This window comes from Heloderma suspectum, chromosome 8 (genome assembly GCF_057233095.1).
Source record: "Heloderma suspectum isolate Gila_16-S chromosome 8, 16-S_ref, whole genome shotgun sequence".
NCBI classification, from domain to species: Eukaryota; Metazoa; Chordata; class Lepidosauria; order Squamata; family Helodermatidae; genus Heloderma; species Heloderma suspectum.
The window spans coordinates 3,272,954-3,287,777 of NC_139465.1; the positions used below are offsets into that span (position 1 = coordinate 3,272,954).

General features: G+C 50.1%; 1 protein-coding gene across 11 annotated transcripts in view; it reads right to left on the reverse strand.

Annotated features, from left to right (window-relative positions):
• The window catches only part of ACSF3 (acyl-CoA synthetase family member 3), a 101,673-nt gene that overhangs the window by 64,521 nt on the left and 22,328 nt on the right, over positions 1-14,824 (reverse strand). For 10 of the 11 annotated variants that reach the window (XM_084812739.1, XM_084812738.1, XM_084812742.1 and 7 more), the window contains 3 exons: positions 12,000-12,154; positions 5,991-6,136; positions 228-340 (listed from right to left, as the gene is read on the reverse strand). The exons of the other annotated variant lie outside the window; for it this stretch is intronic. In XM_084812739.1, the coding sequence (XP_084668865.1) occupies positions 228-340; positions 5,991-6,136; positions 12,000-12,154 (414 nt within the window). The remainder of the gene's footprint in view (positions 1-227; positions 341-5,990; positions 6,137-11,999; positions 12,155-14,824) is intronic. 11 annotated transcript variants of the gene reach the window in all.

Here is a 14,824-nt window from a genome sequence, read left to right on the forward strand (position 1 = left end):
GAAAGTCAACTTGGGTTCTCTTCTTCATCTGACAAAATGGAAGCATCACCCGGCCCTCAAGCAGGCTTGGCAATACTTCACTCCTTCTGACAAGGAGACACAAGCTGATGGGTTGGGGGTGGGGAACCTCTGGAGGTTCCTATGCCTTTCCTACCCTTTTTGGCCCTCATGCCCCAACCAGTTGCAAGCTGCACCCCCCCACACACACAATCCCTCAGCCATTTTACCTTTGTGCTGTACTCATCGCCTTCAGCATGGATGGTGTAGGCAAGACCATCCTTTTGGGGGCTTCCCGTGGCAATGCGCACCTTTACTCTGGGCAGCGGAGTCCCCACTGACCCTGGAAAATAGGAAAGGCCTGGGCAGTGAAAGCTGGTAAAAGGAGCCACTGCACAGGGACTCAGCAATAACCATGGGTCAGGATGCGGGTCACCTCAGTCAGGAGCCTGGCTAGGTTTCCTTGTTTCAGTGAGAAAACCCAACATATGCAATTCCCTCAGCTTTCCATAAATGCTCAAGAAACTTGCGAAGGGTTTGTGATTCTATAAAAAGTACCATTTAGCTTGCCCCATTTAGCTTTAATTTGCATCATGTGGAACAGCATAATTATCTTGGCACTGAATATGGGGAGCAGCACAGAATGTTACCCAGCATACGCTAGGTATGAGAACAGAAGAGTCAGGGCAGCTGGTCCACACCCTGCAGGGAACCCCGGCTGGAGCTGGGAAATTCAGCAGAGGTTTTCCCTGGAGAGAGTAGAGTAGGGATATGGAACTTCTTTCAGCCTGAGGGCCAAATTCAATTTGGGAGAAGCTCTTGAAGGCTGGGGCGGGGGGGAGGCCAGAATACAAAAAAATGCCAGCCTGTTTTAGCTGCAAGCTCTTCCTGCCAGTCACTAAGCCTTAGGAGAGGCATTTCAACTCTTTTAGAATGGGGAAGAAACTGCACAAAAGCCCAGAAACCACGCAATGATTGGCGGTTGGGAGAAAAGAGGTGGGGCCAGGGAAATGGGACGTGGCCATCTAGGAAACCCCTGAGGGACAGGTTGGGCCCCCAGGCTGGACAGATTTGGCCCATGGGCCTAAAGTTCAACAGTCCTGGAGTAGAGACATACAGGGCAGCAGGAGGAGAAAGGTCACACATTTCCCATTTAACACGAAGACCCTATTTGGGTTTTTCCCTCATTTGATTCTGATTGTGTCAGGGGGGCAGAGGGCAACACACAGCTGTGCTTCACTGTGCCCCCCCCCCCGCACAGCCCTGCTGCCTTCCATGCATCAGAGGGGGAAGCTCTGAAGAAGGGAGCTGCTCCCTGTGAGATTTAGGAGAACAGCCAAATAGGGGTAAAGAAGAGGCAGCGTAGGCCTGATGCCAAAGATGCAGGGTCCAGTGCAGCTTGCTAGCTTGGATCAACATCACAAAGAGGTTACAGTGCAGCAGCCTGGATGTAAGTGGAGAGAGCGAGTCAAGGAAGAGGTTGTCAGGTTCCCAGCTGCCCCAGGGGAGACCTCCTATCAGGATGAGGATTTCTATCCCTCTGCACACATTCCCGCAGAAGACACAGGGCAGCTTGAAGAGTCCTGTTGCAGGGATGCCTAACCGGAGGTCCCAGCCCTGCTGGGGTCCCTGACTCTCCTCCCTCGTCCCACAGCTCTCCAGAGCACCAGCAGCGATGGACCAAGTGGGACACTCAGAAGCATCGTCAGAACGCCTGCAGGGCTGCCAGAAGACCCTTTCACCTAGGGTTTATTCATGAGGAAGGGTCTACTCATGAGGAGGAGGACCCAGCTTTAGCCAATAAAGAAGCAGACCCAGCTGCAACTGATGAATCAGGGTCAGCAAGTGTGTTAAGTACTCAAGTCTTCATCCAGATCTTTGCTGCATTAACAGCTCTCACTGAGCTCCTGGCTCCATCCATGTGCTCAGAACAGAGGTGGAGACCCCTGCTGGCAGACACAAACACCCAAGGGCCAAGGGTGCTGTATACCAGCAGAGGCCAGCAGAACAAGACCTCCTGCATTTGTCTGAGGTGCCACCAGTTGCACCCTGAAAACATGGATGGAGAGGTCGCCTGGCTGGCCACGGGACCTGTCAACAGCCTCTTCATGTGAATGCATCTGCAGAAAATGACCCCTTGAAATGGATCCTAATTGGCTTTGGATTGCTACTGCACTGATCAGGAAAGAAAAAGTTCTTCCTGCCACCAACACCCAGGATCTGAAAGCACGGCAGTGTTTTGACACTGTTTCTTCCAACGCCAGTTAAAAAAAGAAGGAAACAATGGCTTGTGCTTCTTCCTGAGTAAGCTGCACGTGTGTGCCTGATTCACAACCACTGCATGTGCTCTGAAGACATGACAGCAATTTAATTATTGCAAAGAGAGGGAGGTCTGCATCAAGAATATGCAACATTGTCCCCCTTTCTCCCCACCCAAGAGAAAAACCATACAAAAGTCTCTTGTGCTTTAATTCTGTTCCTGTATTGCCAAAATAAATGCAATATATAAAAGAAGCCCCCGCTGAGAGCTGACTTATCACACTCTTTCCAGAAAGGGTCTTTTTTCTCTCTCCCTCTCCTGATCAAAAATGACAAACCTTTGAAAACAGAGGTCTATAAAAGGCTGGGAAATGCTGACAACGTTAATTATAGCAATACCAGTACGACAGTGCAATTAAAGTCTTCGAGTGAAGACAATGACTTGCACTGCTCGGTCCCCAATGACATTTAAAAATTAAGTCTGCAACGGAAGGTCCAATTTGGCTCCCCAGCGATGTAAGCAAAGATTGGGGGTGGGGAGGGGAGAGAAGGAGAATTCAATCCTAAGTAGATCAAGAGTTAAGAAAGCAGAGCAAAAACAGACTTGGTTTCTCCTTATTCCTGCCCAGCATCTCACCATAGAACTGGGGAGAAATAGCTGCTTCTTTCTTTCTTTCTTTCTTTCTTTCTTTCTTTCTTTCTTTCTTTCTTTCTTTCTTTCTCCTTTGGTTTATAAGCTCCTGGACATCTGGCACACTGCGCGCCGAGCCAAGCATCAGCTCTGGCAACCCGAGACAGGCAGCCATCAGAGAAGGGAGCAACCCTATTAGTTCTCCACCAGTCCCCACCACCGCCCCCAACCCGGTGTTTAAGTTAGTTGTCAGTTCTTCCCTGATAAATTTAATTGGCCCTGCGGTCTGTGTCCTTTGGTATCAGGGGAGCTGGATGCTGTTCTGCGTGGTGGTGTCCTGGGAGAATTGAAACAGGCCAACGATAAGGCTCGCAGCACTCTCCCTGTCAACAATCTATGGAGTCCCTGCTGTAAGAGCTATTAGCCGCCTCTGATCTAAACCTCCAATTAAAGTGGTGATTAGGCCCAGTGAGGCATTCGCTGGCCATGAATTATTCATCCCCCTTCACAGTAACAACACCAGGGGGACAAGAGAGAGAGAGTGAGAGAGTGCTGCAGAAAACAGAAGCATTTTAAACAGGGTTTTAACCATGTACAAGTAAAACATTTATCTCCAAATCTTTCATCTCCTCTCCTTTCAAACAGAAGGCTCCCCTGGACCTTTAGATCTCAGCACCTTGAGAGCAGAAGTGTCAGGGACCTTACAGATGACAGAACACGGTCCCTGGAGCCAAGGGAGCGGGCAGATAGACAGGGAGGTGGATGCCTCTGCAAATGGCCAAGACAGCAGGAGGTGAAATATATAAATATTTTGCCAGTCCTATAAAATAAATTCAAGGTGAAAAATATACTGCATTCATGCTTGCAAGTGAAAAAAAGCTCCAAGACACAGTGACGTGCCTGGACACAACCACTTTCCTTGTCATTCCAACAGAGAAAACAGATCTGTGAAGCACATTCCTTTACAAGGGCAGATCTGCTCCTTCCTTTGGAATGAACGAGTCATCCTGCACACAGGTGGGCATCTTGGACACTTCCTGTGCTGGTTCCCAATGGAGGTCGACAGAGGGCATGAGCTGACGGTTTCCTTGAGCACCTTGTCTCTCTGTTCAACTTCCTTCCAAAAGCCTTTTTTAATATGGAGCTCGGCTACCCAGGCGTGGGAGTCTGTGCCACAGAGAGAAGCCTCTATAGTGAGGCTCTTTGGGAACTGACTTGGGGTTGGGTTTTCTTGTTCTGCCTGCTGACTCCATACCCCGCAGCGCTAGCTGTCCACTCCTGAAGCTTTTGGTTGTTCTAATTATTCTCTTTTGTCTGTGTTGTGTCAACCTCAGCATCTCGCTTCTTTTTCATCTTTGTCCCTAGGGAGACTCTTGGCATATATCCTACTGCTGAACACGAGAGCAACGGAAGAGTGCCATGGCACTGGGAGCACTTTTATGGTGACAGGGCTGCTGTAGCTGAAGACCTTAAACCTGAAAAGATGCAGCCGTGTGCTCAGGGTGTTTCATCGCCCCGTCTCCTCTGGTTAGCCATAAGGAAATCTGGCTGCAGCTGGTTCTATCTTGTGTTCCTCTTTACACTATGGCATGATGGCAGAAAGAGCTTCCATTCCTCCTGGGAACAATTTCCAGGCATCACAGCTGATGACGTATCTGAGGGTGAGAGTTCTGCTGGTCCAGATAATGCCAGCAGCCCTGAAAAAGATCCCTGGAGGTGACCAGGACCAGCCAGAAAGATAGAATACCAAATAGTAGGCACTGTGCAGCAAAAACAGGTAACTTTTTAGGATCAGCGGAGAGGCCACAGCTCAGTGGTTGAGCACATGCTTTGCATACAGAAAGTTCCAGATTCAATTCATAAGAACATAAGGTGCTGGATCAGACCAAAGGCCCATCTAGACTAGCAGCCCATTCCCACAGTGGCCAACTAGATGCCTCTGGGAAACACACAAGCAAGACGTGAGCACAATAGCTTCCCTGGAGAGCCACCGTTAGTCAAGAGTTGACAGGAGCAGGCTAGATGGATCAATGTCTGACACAGTATAAGGCAGAGGTGGACAGAAAGTAGATCTCCAGAGGTTTTGGACTTCAACTCCCAGCATTCCTGATCATTGGCCAAGCTGGTAGAGGCTTCTGGGAGTTGGACCAAAACATCTGGAGATCTTTCTTCTGCCCACCCCTAGTATAAAGCATATGTTTATAGGTGCCTTGATATAGTTATGTGCTCTTAATTGTCAAGGTGGGCAGCTGTGCCCAAAGCAGTCCACACTTTCTAAGCTCAGCTTCCTTCACAAACATTTGCAACTTGTAATAATCATGTCCCAAACTAAGAAAGGTCAGAGGAAAAAGGACCAAGTAAGGGCGGAAGGTGCCGGAAGAGAAAGAGAGCACGAGAGCAAGCAAGGCACAGCAGTGCCGCACTTCCTCTGCATCAGAGCGCAACAGAACTTCTCACGCCCAGTTCTGCCCTGGCTGGGAATGAACAACTGCAGGTTAGCTGGAAGGCTCACGTCCTCCTGCCCATGTTAGCAGGGTCGCCAAGAGCAGGTTTCTGATGCAGGTGAAAAAGGTGCAGAACCTCTTTCAGCCAAGGGCCAAATTCATTTTGGACAAGCTCTCGGGGGCCGCATTCCAGTGGTGGGTGGGGCCAAAAATACCAGCCTATTGTAGCTTAAAGCTCTTATTGCCAGTCACTAAGCCTTAGGGGAGGCACGTCAATCTTTTAGAACGGGGAAAACTGCCCCAAACCTGGGAAACCACCAAACAAAGGGGGGGGGGGCAGGGGAAGTGACCTGGCCATGTGGGGAATCCCAGAGGGATGGATTGGGACCCTGGGCCTGAGGTTCTGTACCCCTGCATAGGTAGAGAAGTGGATGTGCATTTACGAGACCCGGGATCAAGTGCTACCTCTGCCTCAGAATCACTGCATGGCCTTGGAGAAGACATTGCTTTCTCTCAGAATCACTGTCCCCTTCCTTTGTTAGCATAGCCCTGATCTGTGTTTGATTGTGATGTGGGCAAAAAAGGGGAGGGGGAAAAAAGTTTTTGCTATTATGCCCAGCTTCCAAGCGACAGCTTGCAAACCCTTGCTAGATTCTCACCTGGGACACGAGAGCCATGCAGCGGGTTGGAAAACACCATCCCAACCTCCGTCATCCCATATCTCTCCAACAGTGTGTGCCCGGTTATGCTCTTCCACCTCTCCAGGACAGGCACAGGGAGGGCTGCGGATCCAGACACCATCAACCTGCAAGCGGGAATGCCAGCTTGGGTTAAGCCCCTTCACAATGCAGCGCAGGCAACATCTGTTCAGAGCCATGTAGGCATAGGCAGGGGATGGGGTTTCCAGCAGTACTGCCTTGAACGGGGGAGCTCAGTGCCAGCCCCCCACCCCCACCCCACACACCCCTTGGGATGGATTCTAAGGGATCGCTTGTCTTGTTATAAACCTGCCTGGTATTAAGGAGACAAGGACACCATTACCCACAGAGGCCTGTTTGCCGGGCATGTGTGAAAGGGCTCTCTCCTGCATTGCTCCCAACTGGAATGCACTGCCTCAAGAACTAGGACTGCACCTCACCCCCTCACCTCTTGGCTTTTAGAAACTGTGTGAAGACACATCTTTCTAATTTGGCATTTTAGATTATGTGGTAGTTTTAATGGCCCGGCTCGCATGTCACAGCAGCAATTCCTGGATTGTTTAACACAGGAATTGGGGGGACGAGCAGAGCGTGCAAGCTGTGAGCTCATCCTCTTTGCATTTAATTCACAACGCAGGAACACCCCCATTCCTGGGTTGTTTCGTAATGTGGGAACCTGGAAACACTGAGTTGTTTAACAACCCAGCAGTAACTCAACCACAAACAGTGGGCAATTGTTGGGTTAGCTCTGGGTTGTTTAACCCATAAACAACCCAGAGTTCCACATCATGAAGGAATCCAGGAATGGGGTCTTCCTGGGTTGTTAATTAAAAATGGAGACAATCAGCATGCAGCTCACACACTCCACTCGTCCACACAATTCCTGGGTTAAACAACCCAGGAACTGTCGTCACAACGTACGAATCAGGTCAGTGTTTTACGGTTCTTAATGTTCTTGTTTTTTATTCTGTTAAGGTTCTATTATTTTAAATTGTTGTGCACCACCTTGATGGGTTTTTTTTTTTTAGCAAATAAGGTGGTATATAAATGTTAATCATAAGCAATAAATGCCAATAACCTCAACAGAGGTTGCAAGGGGTGCTATTCACACCTTTGCATGCAGAAGGTTCAATCCACGGCATCTCCAGGTAGGGCCAGGAAAGACGGAAGCCCTGGAGAGCCACTGCTGCTGGTCAGTGTCGACAGCGCTGGGCTAGATGGACTAGCGGTCTGACTCAGTAAGGCAGCTCCCTGCGTGCCACATGGGGTGCAGGAACAGCCTCTGGGCAATACGTAGCAGAGAAAGCAACTCCACAGCGGCCAGGAATACAAAATGTACTGGCCATGCCACCCTCTAGGGCAGCCTGCCCCAAAGCAAGATGCCCCTTGGCAATCGTCACACAACGAGAGGGAAAAACAGGATGGCATTCACTGTTACAAAGTGGTGGCAGCCGGACAAGGCCTGGGCGCCTGCCAGAACAGAAAAGGGGCTTTGCAGCTACATCTTGGAACCCAAGCTGGGAGCAGAGATGCGACAGATGGCTTTTAGCAAGATAGTAGGAGGTTAGCTTGGAGAATAAGCTGGAGCCCTTATTCTCCTATCTCGGAGAGAAAGCTGTGCAGAATCAGAGAATCAGCACATTTGGAAGACGACCGTGTAGTCCACCTCCTGCCCTAAAGCAGAACGTCCTATCCCTAAAGTATCACCCCCGCCCCCAGGTGCCTGGCCCAGCCTTCCAAAAACCTCCAAGGAAGGAAATGTTGCAGTCTCCCTGGGCAGTTTAATTCATTGCAAACACTGCAATCTTCCTTAGAGAGCTTCAGAGGGGTGCAAAGAGAAGGCATTCATGGGAATCTAGAAAACGGGACTGTGTAATTTGCAGGGGCAGCTTTACGGCTCCTAGGACCATCCGCTCTACATACTTTCAGAAACAGCTGGGCAGGTCTCAGCAACTTTAAGAGGAGCCAAGGTCACCTGCTGATCAGCAGCATTCCCTTCATGATTTTTCACTATGTTCGACTTACTAAATAAAAAGGGCTCCAGGTGGACCTCCCTGGAGAAGGCATTCCAGAGGCAAGGAGCCACCACTGAAAAGACTCTCTCCAGGGCAGGGGTATCGGGAGAATGGCCCCAGGTGATGATCTCAGTAGATGGAGGATTGATACAGGAGAAGGCAGTCCAACAAATATCTGGGTTCTACGCCATGCAGGGCTTTATTTATATATTTATTTATATTTTATTTATTTATTTCTATACCGCCCAATAGCCGAAGCTCTCTGGGCGGTTCACAAAAATTAAAACCAAACAACACACAATAAAACAATTTAAAATATATAGAACATTAAAACCACAATATAACAATACAACCACAGTAAAACCTAGCAGCAGTACAGGAGTTTAAAATACAGATTTAAAACAGCAAAGATAAAAATTTAGAAAGCTAAAATGCCTGGGAAAATAAAAAGGTCTTCACCTGGCGCCGAAAGAAGTACAATGTAGGCGCCAGGCGAACCTCACTAGGGAGCTCATTCCAGAGCCGGGGTGCCACAACAGAAAAAGCCCTCCTCCTAGTAGCCACCCGCCTCACTTCCTTTGGCAGGGGCTCACGGAGAAGGGCCGCTGATGATGATCTTAAGGTCCGGGCAGGCACATATGGGAGGAGGCGATCCTTCAGGTAACCTGGCCCCAAGCCGTTAAGGGCTTTGAATGTTAACACCAGCACTTTGAATCGGGACCGGAAATGGACCGGCAGCCAGTGCAGCTGGAAAAGTACTGGCGTAATATGAGCTCGCAGGCCAGTCCCTGTTAACAATCTTGCTGCCCTATTTTGGACCAGCTGAAGTTTCCGGACCGTTTTCAAAGGCAGCCCCACGTATAACGCATTGCAGTAATCCAGACGAGAAGTTATCAGAGCATGGATAACTGTAGCTAGGCTATCTCTGTCCAGATAAGGGCGTAGTTGGTATACCAGCCTAAGCTGATAAAAAGTGCTCCGTGCCACTGAGTTCACCTGTGCCTCAAGTGACAGTTCTGGATCCAAGAGCACCCCCAAACTACGAACCTGATCCTTTAGGGGGAGTGCAACCCCCTCCAGAACAGGTTGATTATCACCTAGCCGGGCAGACGAACCACCCACTAACAGTACCTCCGTCTTGTCTGGATTGAGTTTCAGTTTATTGGCCCTCATCCAGTCCATTACCGTGCCCAGGCACTGGTTCAGAACAGCCACTGCCTCACCTGGGTTTGATGAGAAAGCGAGGTAGAGCTGGGTGTCATCCGCATATTGATGGCACCTCAGCCCACACCTCCGGATAACCTCCCCCAGCGGTTTCATGTAGATGTTAAACAGCATGGGGGATAGAATAGAGCCCTGTGGAACCCCATGGCACAATTGCCATGGCACAGAGCAATAATCCCCCAGCACCACCTTCTGGAATCGGCCGTCCAAGTAGGAGCGGAACCACTGTAGTGCAGTGCCTCCAACTCCCAACCCAGACAACCTATCCAGAAGGATACCATGGTCGATGGTATCGAAAGGCGCTGAGAGGTCCAGGAGAATCAACAGGGTCGCACTCCCCCTGTCCCTCTCCCGGCAGAGGTCATCCCACAGGGCGACCAAGGCAGTTTCTGTTCCAAAACCAGGCCTGAAGCCCGATTGAAATGGATCTAGATAATCCGTTTCATTCAAGAGTGCCTGGAGCTGTCCTACAACCACCCGCTCAAGCACCTTGCCCAGGAAGGGGATGTTGGCCACTGGCCTATAATTGTTAACATCCTCTGGGTCCAGGTTAGGCTTTTTCAGGAGTGGTCTAATTACTGCCTCTTTTAAAGCGGCAGGCACCACTCCCTCTCTCAAGGAGGAATTTACAACCTCCTGGACCCAGCCGGACAACCCCTCCTTGTTTGATTTAATAAGCCATGAAGGGCAAGGGTCAAGCACACAAGTGGTCGATCGGACTTGGCCAAGCACCTTGTCCGCATCCTCAGGCCTCAGTAACTGAAACTCATCCAATAAAACTGGACCAGACGGTGCTCTGAACGCCTCTACCAATGGAACTGCATTAATCGTGGTGTCCAATTCATGACGAATCTGAGCGACTTTATCCTCAAAGTGCCGCGCAAACCCGTCACAGCGTGCTACCGAGGGTTCCACCGTCTCTCTCCCTGGCCCAGAATGTAACAGGCCGCGAACCACTCGGAAAAGCTCCGCCGGGCGACACTGAGAAGATGCAATGCTGGTGGAAAAGAACTGCCTCTTTGCCACCCTCACCGCCACAGAGTAGGCTCGATAGTGGGCTCTTACCTGTGTTCGGTCAGACTCAGCACAAGTTTTCCTCCACCTGCGTTCTAGCCGTCTCCCCTCTTGCTTCATTGCCCTCAGCTCAGGTGTATACCAAGGAGCTGGCCGGGCTCTGCTCAGAGGGAGAGGGCGCTTGGGTGCGATCGTGTCAACCGCCTGAGTCATCTCTGCATTCCACAGAGCGACCTGGGCTTCAACAGGAGCACCAGCCATACCAGCAGGAAAATCCCCCAGAGCCCTCTGGAATCCATCGGAATCCATTAATCTCCGAGGGCGGACCATTTTAATAGGTCCCCCACCCTTGCAGAGGGGAAAGGCCGCCAGAAGTCTAAACCTCAGCAGGAAGTGATCTGACCATGACAAAGGGACAGATGTTAATTCCTCTACTTTCAGATCACCATCCTCCTGCCCAGTCGAGAAAACCAGATCAAGCGTGTGTCCTTTTATATGCGTTGGGCCAATGACATGTTGGGACAGCCCCATGGTTGTCATGGCGGCCATGAAGTCCTGAGCCGCCCCGGATACAGCGGCCTCAGCATGGAAGTTGAGATCCCCCAGGACCATCATCCTGGGGGTCCACAACACCAAGTCCGAGACCACCTCCGTCAGCTCAGGCAGGGAGTCTGATGGGCAGCGGGGTGGGCGGTACACCAACAGAATCCCTAATCTGTCCCAGGTACCCAACACAAGGTACAGACACTCAAGATCTGCACTCAAATGAGCAGGAAGCCTGGAGAGGGAGATTGAATTCCTATAGACCACGGCAACCCCCCCTCCCCGACCCTCAAGTCGGTGTTGGTGCTGCACTGAGTACCCAGGAGGGCACAGCTGGGAGAGAGTGACCCCTCCCAGTTCCCCCACCCAGGTCTCAGTAATACATGCCAGGTCAGCCCCCTCATCCACAATCAAATCATGGATGAGGGAGGTCTTATTTTGGGCCGACCTGGCATTCAGCAGCAGCACCACCAGACCCGAGGGCAGACTGGTAAGGCTTTAAATTTAAGACCAGCACTTGTACTTTGTTTATTAGTTGGATTGATCCCTCACCTATGTGGGCATAACCTACCCTCCAGCCAGGCTAGTGTGCCTTTGGTAAACAGAAGAAACAATTGACATGCTTAAATTCAGGGAAGGGAAGGCTTGTAAAAATCTGCTCTAGAACCTGAGCATGTGTTGAGTGGGATTATACTCTACACAGGACAGATCGCTGCTGCCAGATATATGAACTGGTTGCACGCAGAGGGCTTTTGAAATGAAAAAAATGCCTTTCTTTCATCAATGGCTAACCAGTGACACACTCTGATACAGGAGCAGGGCTTCTGGGATTGGGGGCAGGGGGCAACCTAATGCGAAGAGAAAACTCCCTGGAAAAGACCCTGATGCTGGGAAAGACTGAAGGCAAAAGGAGAAGGGGACGGCAGAGGATGAGATGGCTAGATAGCATCGCGGATGCAATGAATATGAACTTGAGCACGCTCCGGGAGAGAGCGCAGGACAGGAAGGCCTGGCGTGCTATGGTCCATGGGGTCACGAAGAGTCGGACACGACTGAACGACTGAACAACAACAACAAAACTTCCCATTTTACAGCTAAATACAGGCTGGAGGGCCATGAGAGTGGGAAGCACGGCTCGAGTTCTCCCTCCAGTTCACAGGCAGGTCTCACCTACCGGATATTCTCCTGGCAGACAGCACGAATGAAATCCCGGACGTGAGGCTGAGAGAAGTGCTTGTTGTAATATTCAGTCAGCATGGCATAAATGGTAGGCACAGCCATGAAGACATTGACCCGGGGAGCTTGGGGGCTCAGGAACATCTCCCAAACCTGCAACAGGGAAGCAGAAAGGCTGAAGAGCTACCCCAACAAAGGCAAGGAACGCTTCCTGCAGCCCCCCACCCCCCGGCAGTCATTGGGGCCAAATGGGAAGAGTTTGCTCCTCCTTACAATGCCACAGATTTGCTGCAGCTCAGATGACACAGTCCAGGGACCCTTTAGTATTCCACAATTCTACACAGTGGCAGATGATCAACTGGAGGGGTTTAGGGCAGCTCCTTCAGTCCCTCTGCTAGCAAGAGGATCCGTTAATGCACTGGGCAGAAGCAGAGTGGGATGTGCTGCAAGGGAAAACTGACTGGGCCTTACCCAAATTCACCTGGGGTCTAACCCGCAGAACCACAAAGAGCAATTTCATAGCCAAAAGGGAAAATAAATGCCTCACTTGCCCAGCACCCCATAACGGACACGAAGTGGGTCAAACTCTTCCCATCTGGCAAGTTGACTCCAGAGCCCTTGGGCCTTACTGAGCAGCCAGCCCGAGGAGCGTTTAGAGACCCGGTAGCATAATGAATATTTAACCTTGTCTTATCTGCCCCCAATGCTGTTGCTGTCATCTCTCTCTGCCAAGTGAGATGGAGAAATCCCATCAATAAGTAAAAGACGGTCACCAGTTCTGTTATGGCAACCCTCCCCTCCTCTTCTTACTAGCTCCTATCCTGTTGCTGACAAATGTATTCCCTAACAATTCATGACACTGTGGTGCCCCCCCCCGCCCCTAGCTCACCATGCGCAGACACATAGGGACACATGCCACAGGGAAGAAGGCGTGAAATGACTGAAGGTGAACAAGCCATCCTCCTTCATACAGTCACTACAGCTCCACTCCCTTGCTCTGTCAGCTCTGAGCTTTGCCTCCATTTGATGGCTTCCCACTTACCTAAACCTGCCACCCCTTCAATCAGCACTTAAAACAGGAGTGGGCAACTTGTGGCCCTTCAGATGTTTTGGCCTACAACTCCTATCAACCTACCCTGTATAGCCAATGGTGAGGGATGTTGGGAGTTGTAGGCCAAAACATCTGGATAGCCACAACTTGCCCAACTCTGGCTTAAAAACTGAAACTGGTCTCTCTGCTCCTTCTAATATGGAAGGGCACGTTCAAGTAACGCATGCCTCCCACAGTGAGAAGGAGCTCTGACCCTACTCAGACACCCGGAACGAACCAGCCACGGAGGCTGGGCTTTAGGTCCAGGATCCCACATTTATGTGGAAGTGGTATACAAATTAAGGTGGTGGTAGTAGTGGTGGTTGATCCATTGTCCAACCCTGAATACCAACATCGTTCTGATTAAACACATTTAAGTGGTTGTTCCCACGGGTCTCTCACACACAGTTTTCCAGATGTTGTCCATGAGTGCCAGCCTTGTCTCAAAATGAAGACTGGAACAACCAAAGACAGCAAGAGAAGACTCCCACTCCACATGTGTCTGCCGCATCTTCTACCTGCACTAGCTTTGTCTCCCCTCTAGTACTCATTTAACAGAAATGAGTTCAGGACAGCAAGGTATGAGACACTGCATCCAGACGTGCTTCAGATACTGGATCCAGGAAAGATTCAGAGACACACAGTCCAAAGGATGGATGAGCTGACAAGTCCTGAAGAGTCTTTTTCTTCTTTTCTAGAATCCAAGGGTCTACTCTTGATTCCAAATGTCCAAAGCAAGAGAGCATACTCAGGACCTCTTCATTGATCTGTGCTGCATAACCCTGAATGTGCACTTTTGGTTAAGAACATACAGAAGCACCTTGCTAGATCCCAGCCAAGGCCTGCCTGGATTCCAGACTTCATGACTAGCTTAAGTCCCACTGATTTCATCAGGCCTACTATAAGTATGACTACGTCTAGATCCAACCCATTGTCTGCAAGAATCCCCACAACCAGCAGACAGAATCATAGAATATAGAATAGAACAAAATCATAGAATAGTAGTAGGGTTGGAAGGGGCCTACAAGGCCATCGAGTCCAACCCCCCTGCTCAATGCAGGAATCCAAGTCAGAGCATCCCTGACAAATGGCTGTCCAGCCTCATCTTGAAGGCCTCCAGTGTGGGAGAGCCCACCACTTCCCCAGGTAATTGGTTCTATTGTTGTATTGCTCTTACAGTCAGGAAGTTTTTCCTGATGTTCAGCTGGAATCTGGCTTCCTGTCACTTGAGCCCATTATTCCCTGTCCTGCACTCTGGGATGATCAAGAAGAGATCCTGGCCTTCTTCTCTGTGACAACCTTTCAAGTACTTGAAGAGCGCTATCATATCTCCCCTCAGTCTTCTCTTCTCAAGGCTAAACATGCCCAGTTCTTTCAGTCTCTCTTCATAGGGCTTTGTTTCCAGTCCCCTGATCATCTTTGTTGCCCTCCTCTGAACCCTCTCCAGCTTGTCTGCATCCTTCTTAAAGTGTGGTGCCCAGAACTGGACACAATACTCAGGATGAGGCCTAACCAGTGCTGAGTAGAGGGGAACTAGTACTTCCCGGGATTTGGAAGCTATGCTTCTATTAATGTAGCCCAAAATGGCACATCACTATTTTATCATGGCCACATCACATTGTTGGCTCATATTCCGCTTGTGATCGACAACAATTCCAAGATCCTTCTCGCTTGTCGTGTTGTTGAGCCACGTATCCCCCATCTTGTAACTGTGCATTTGGTTTCTTTTTCCT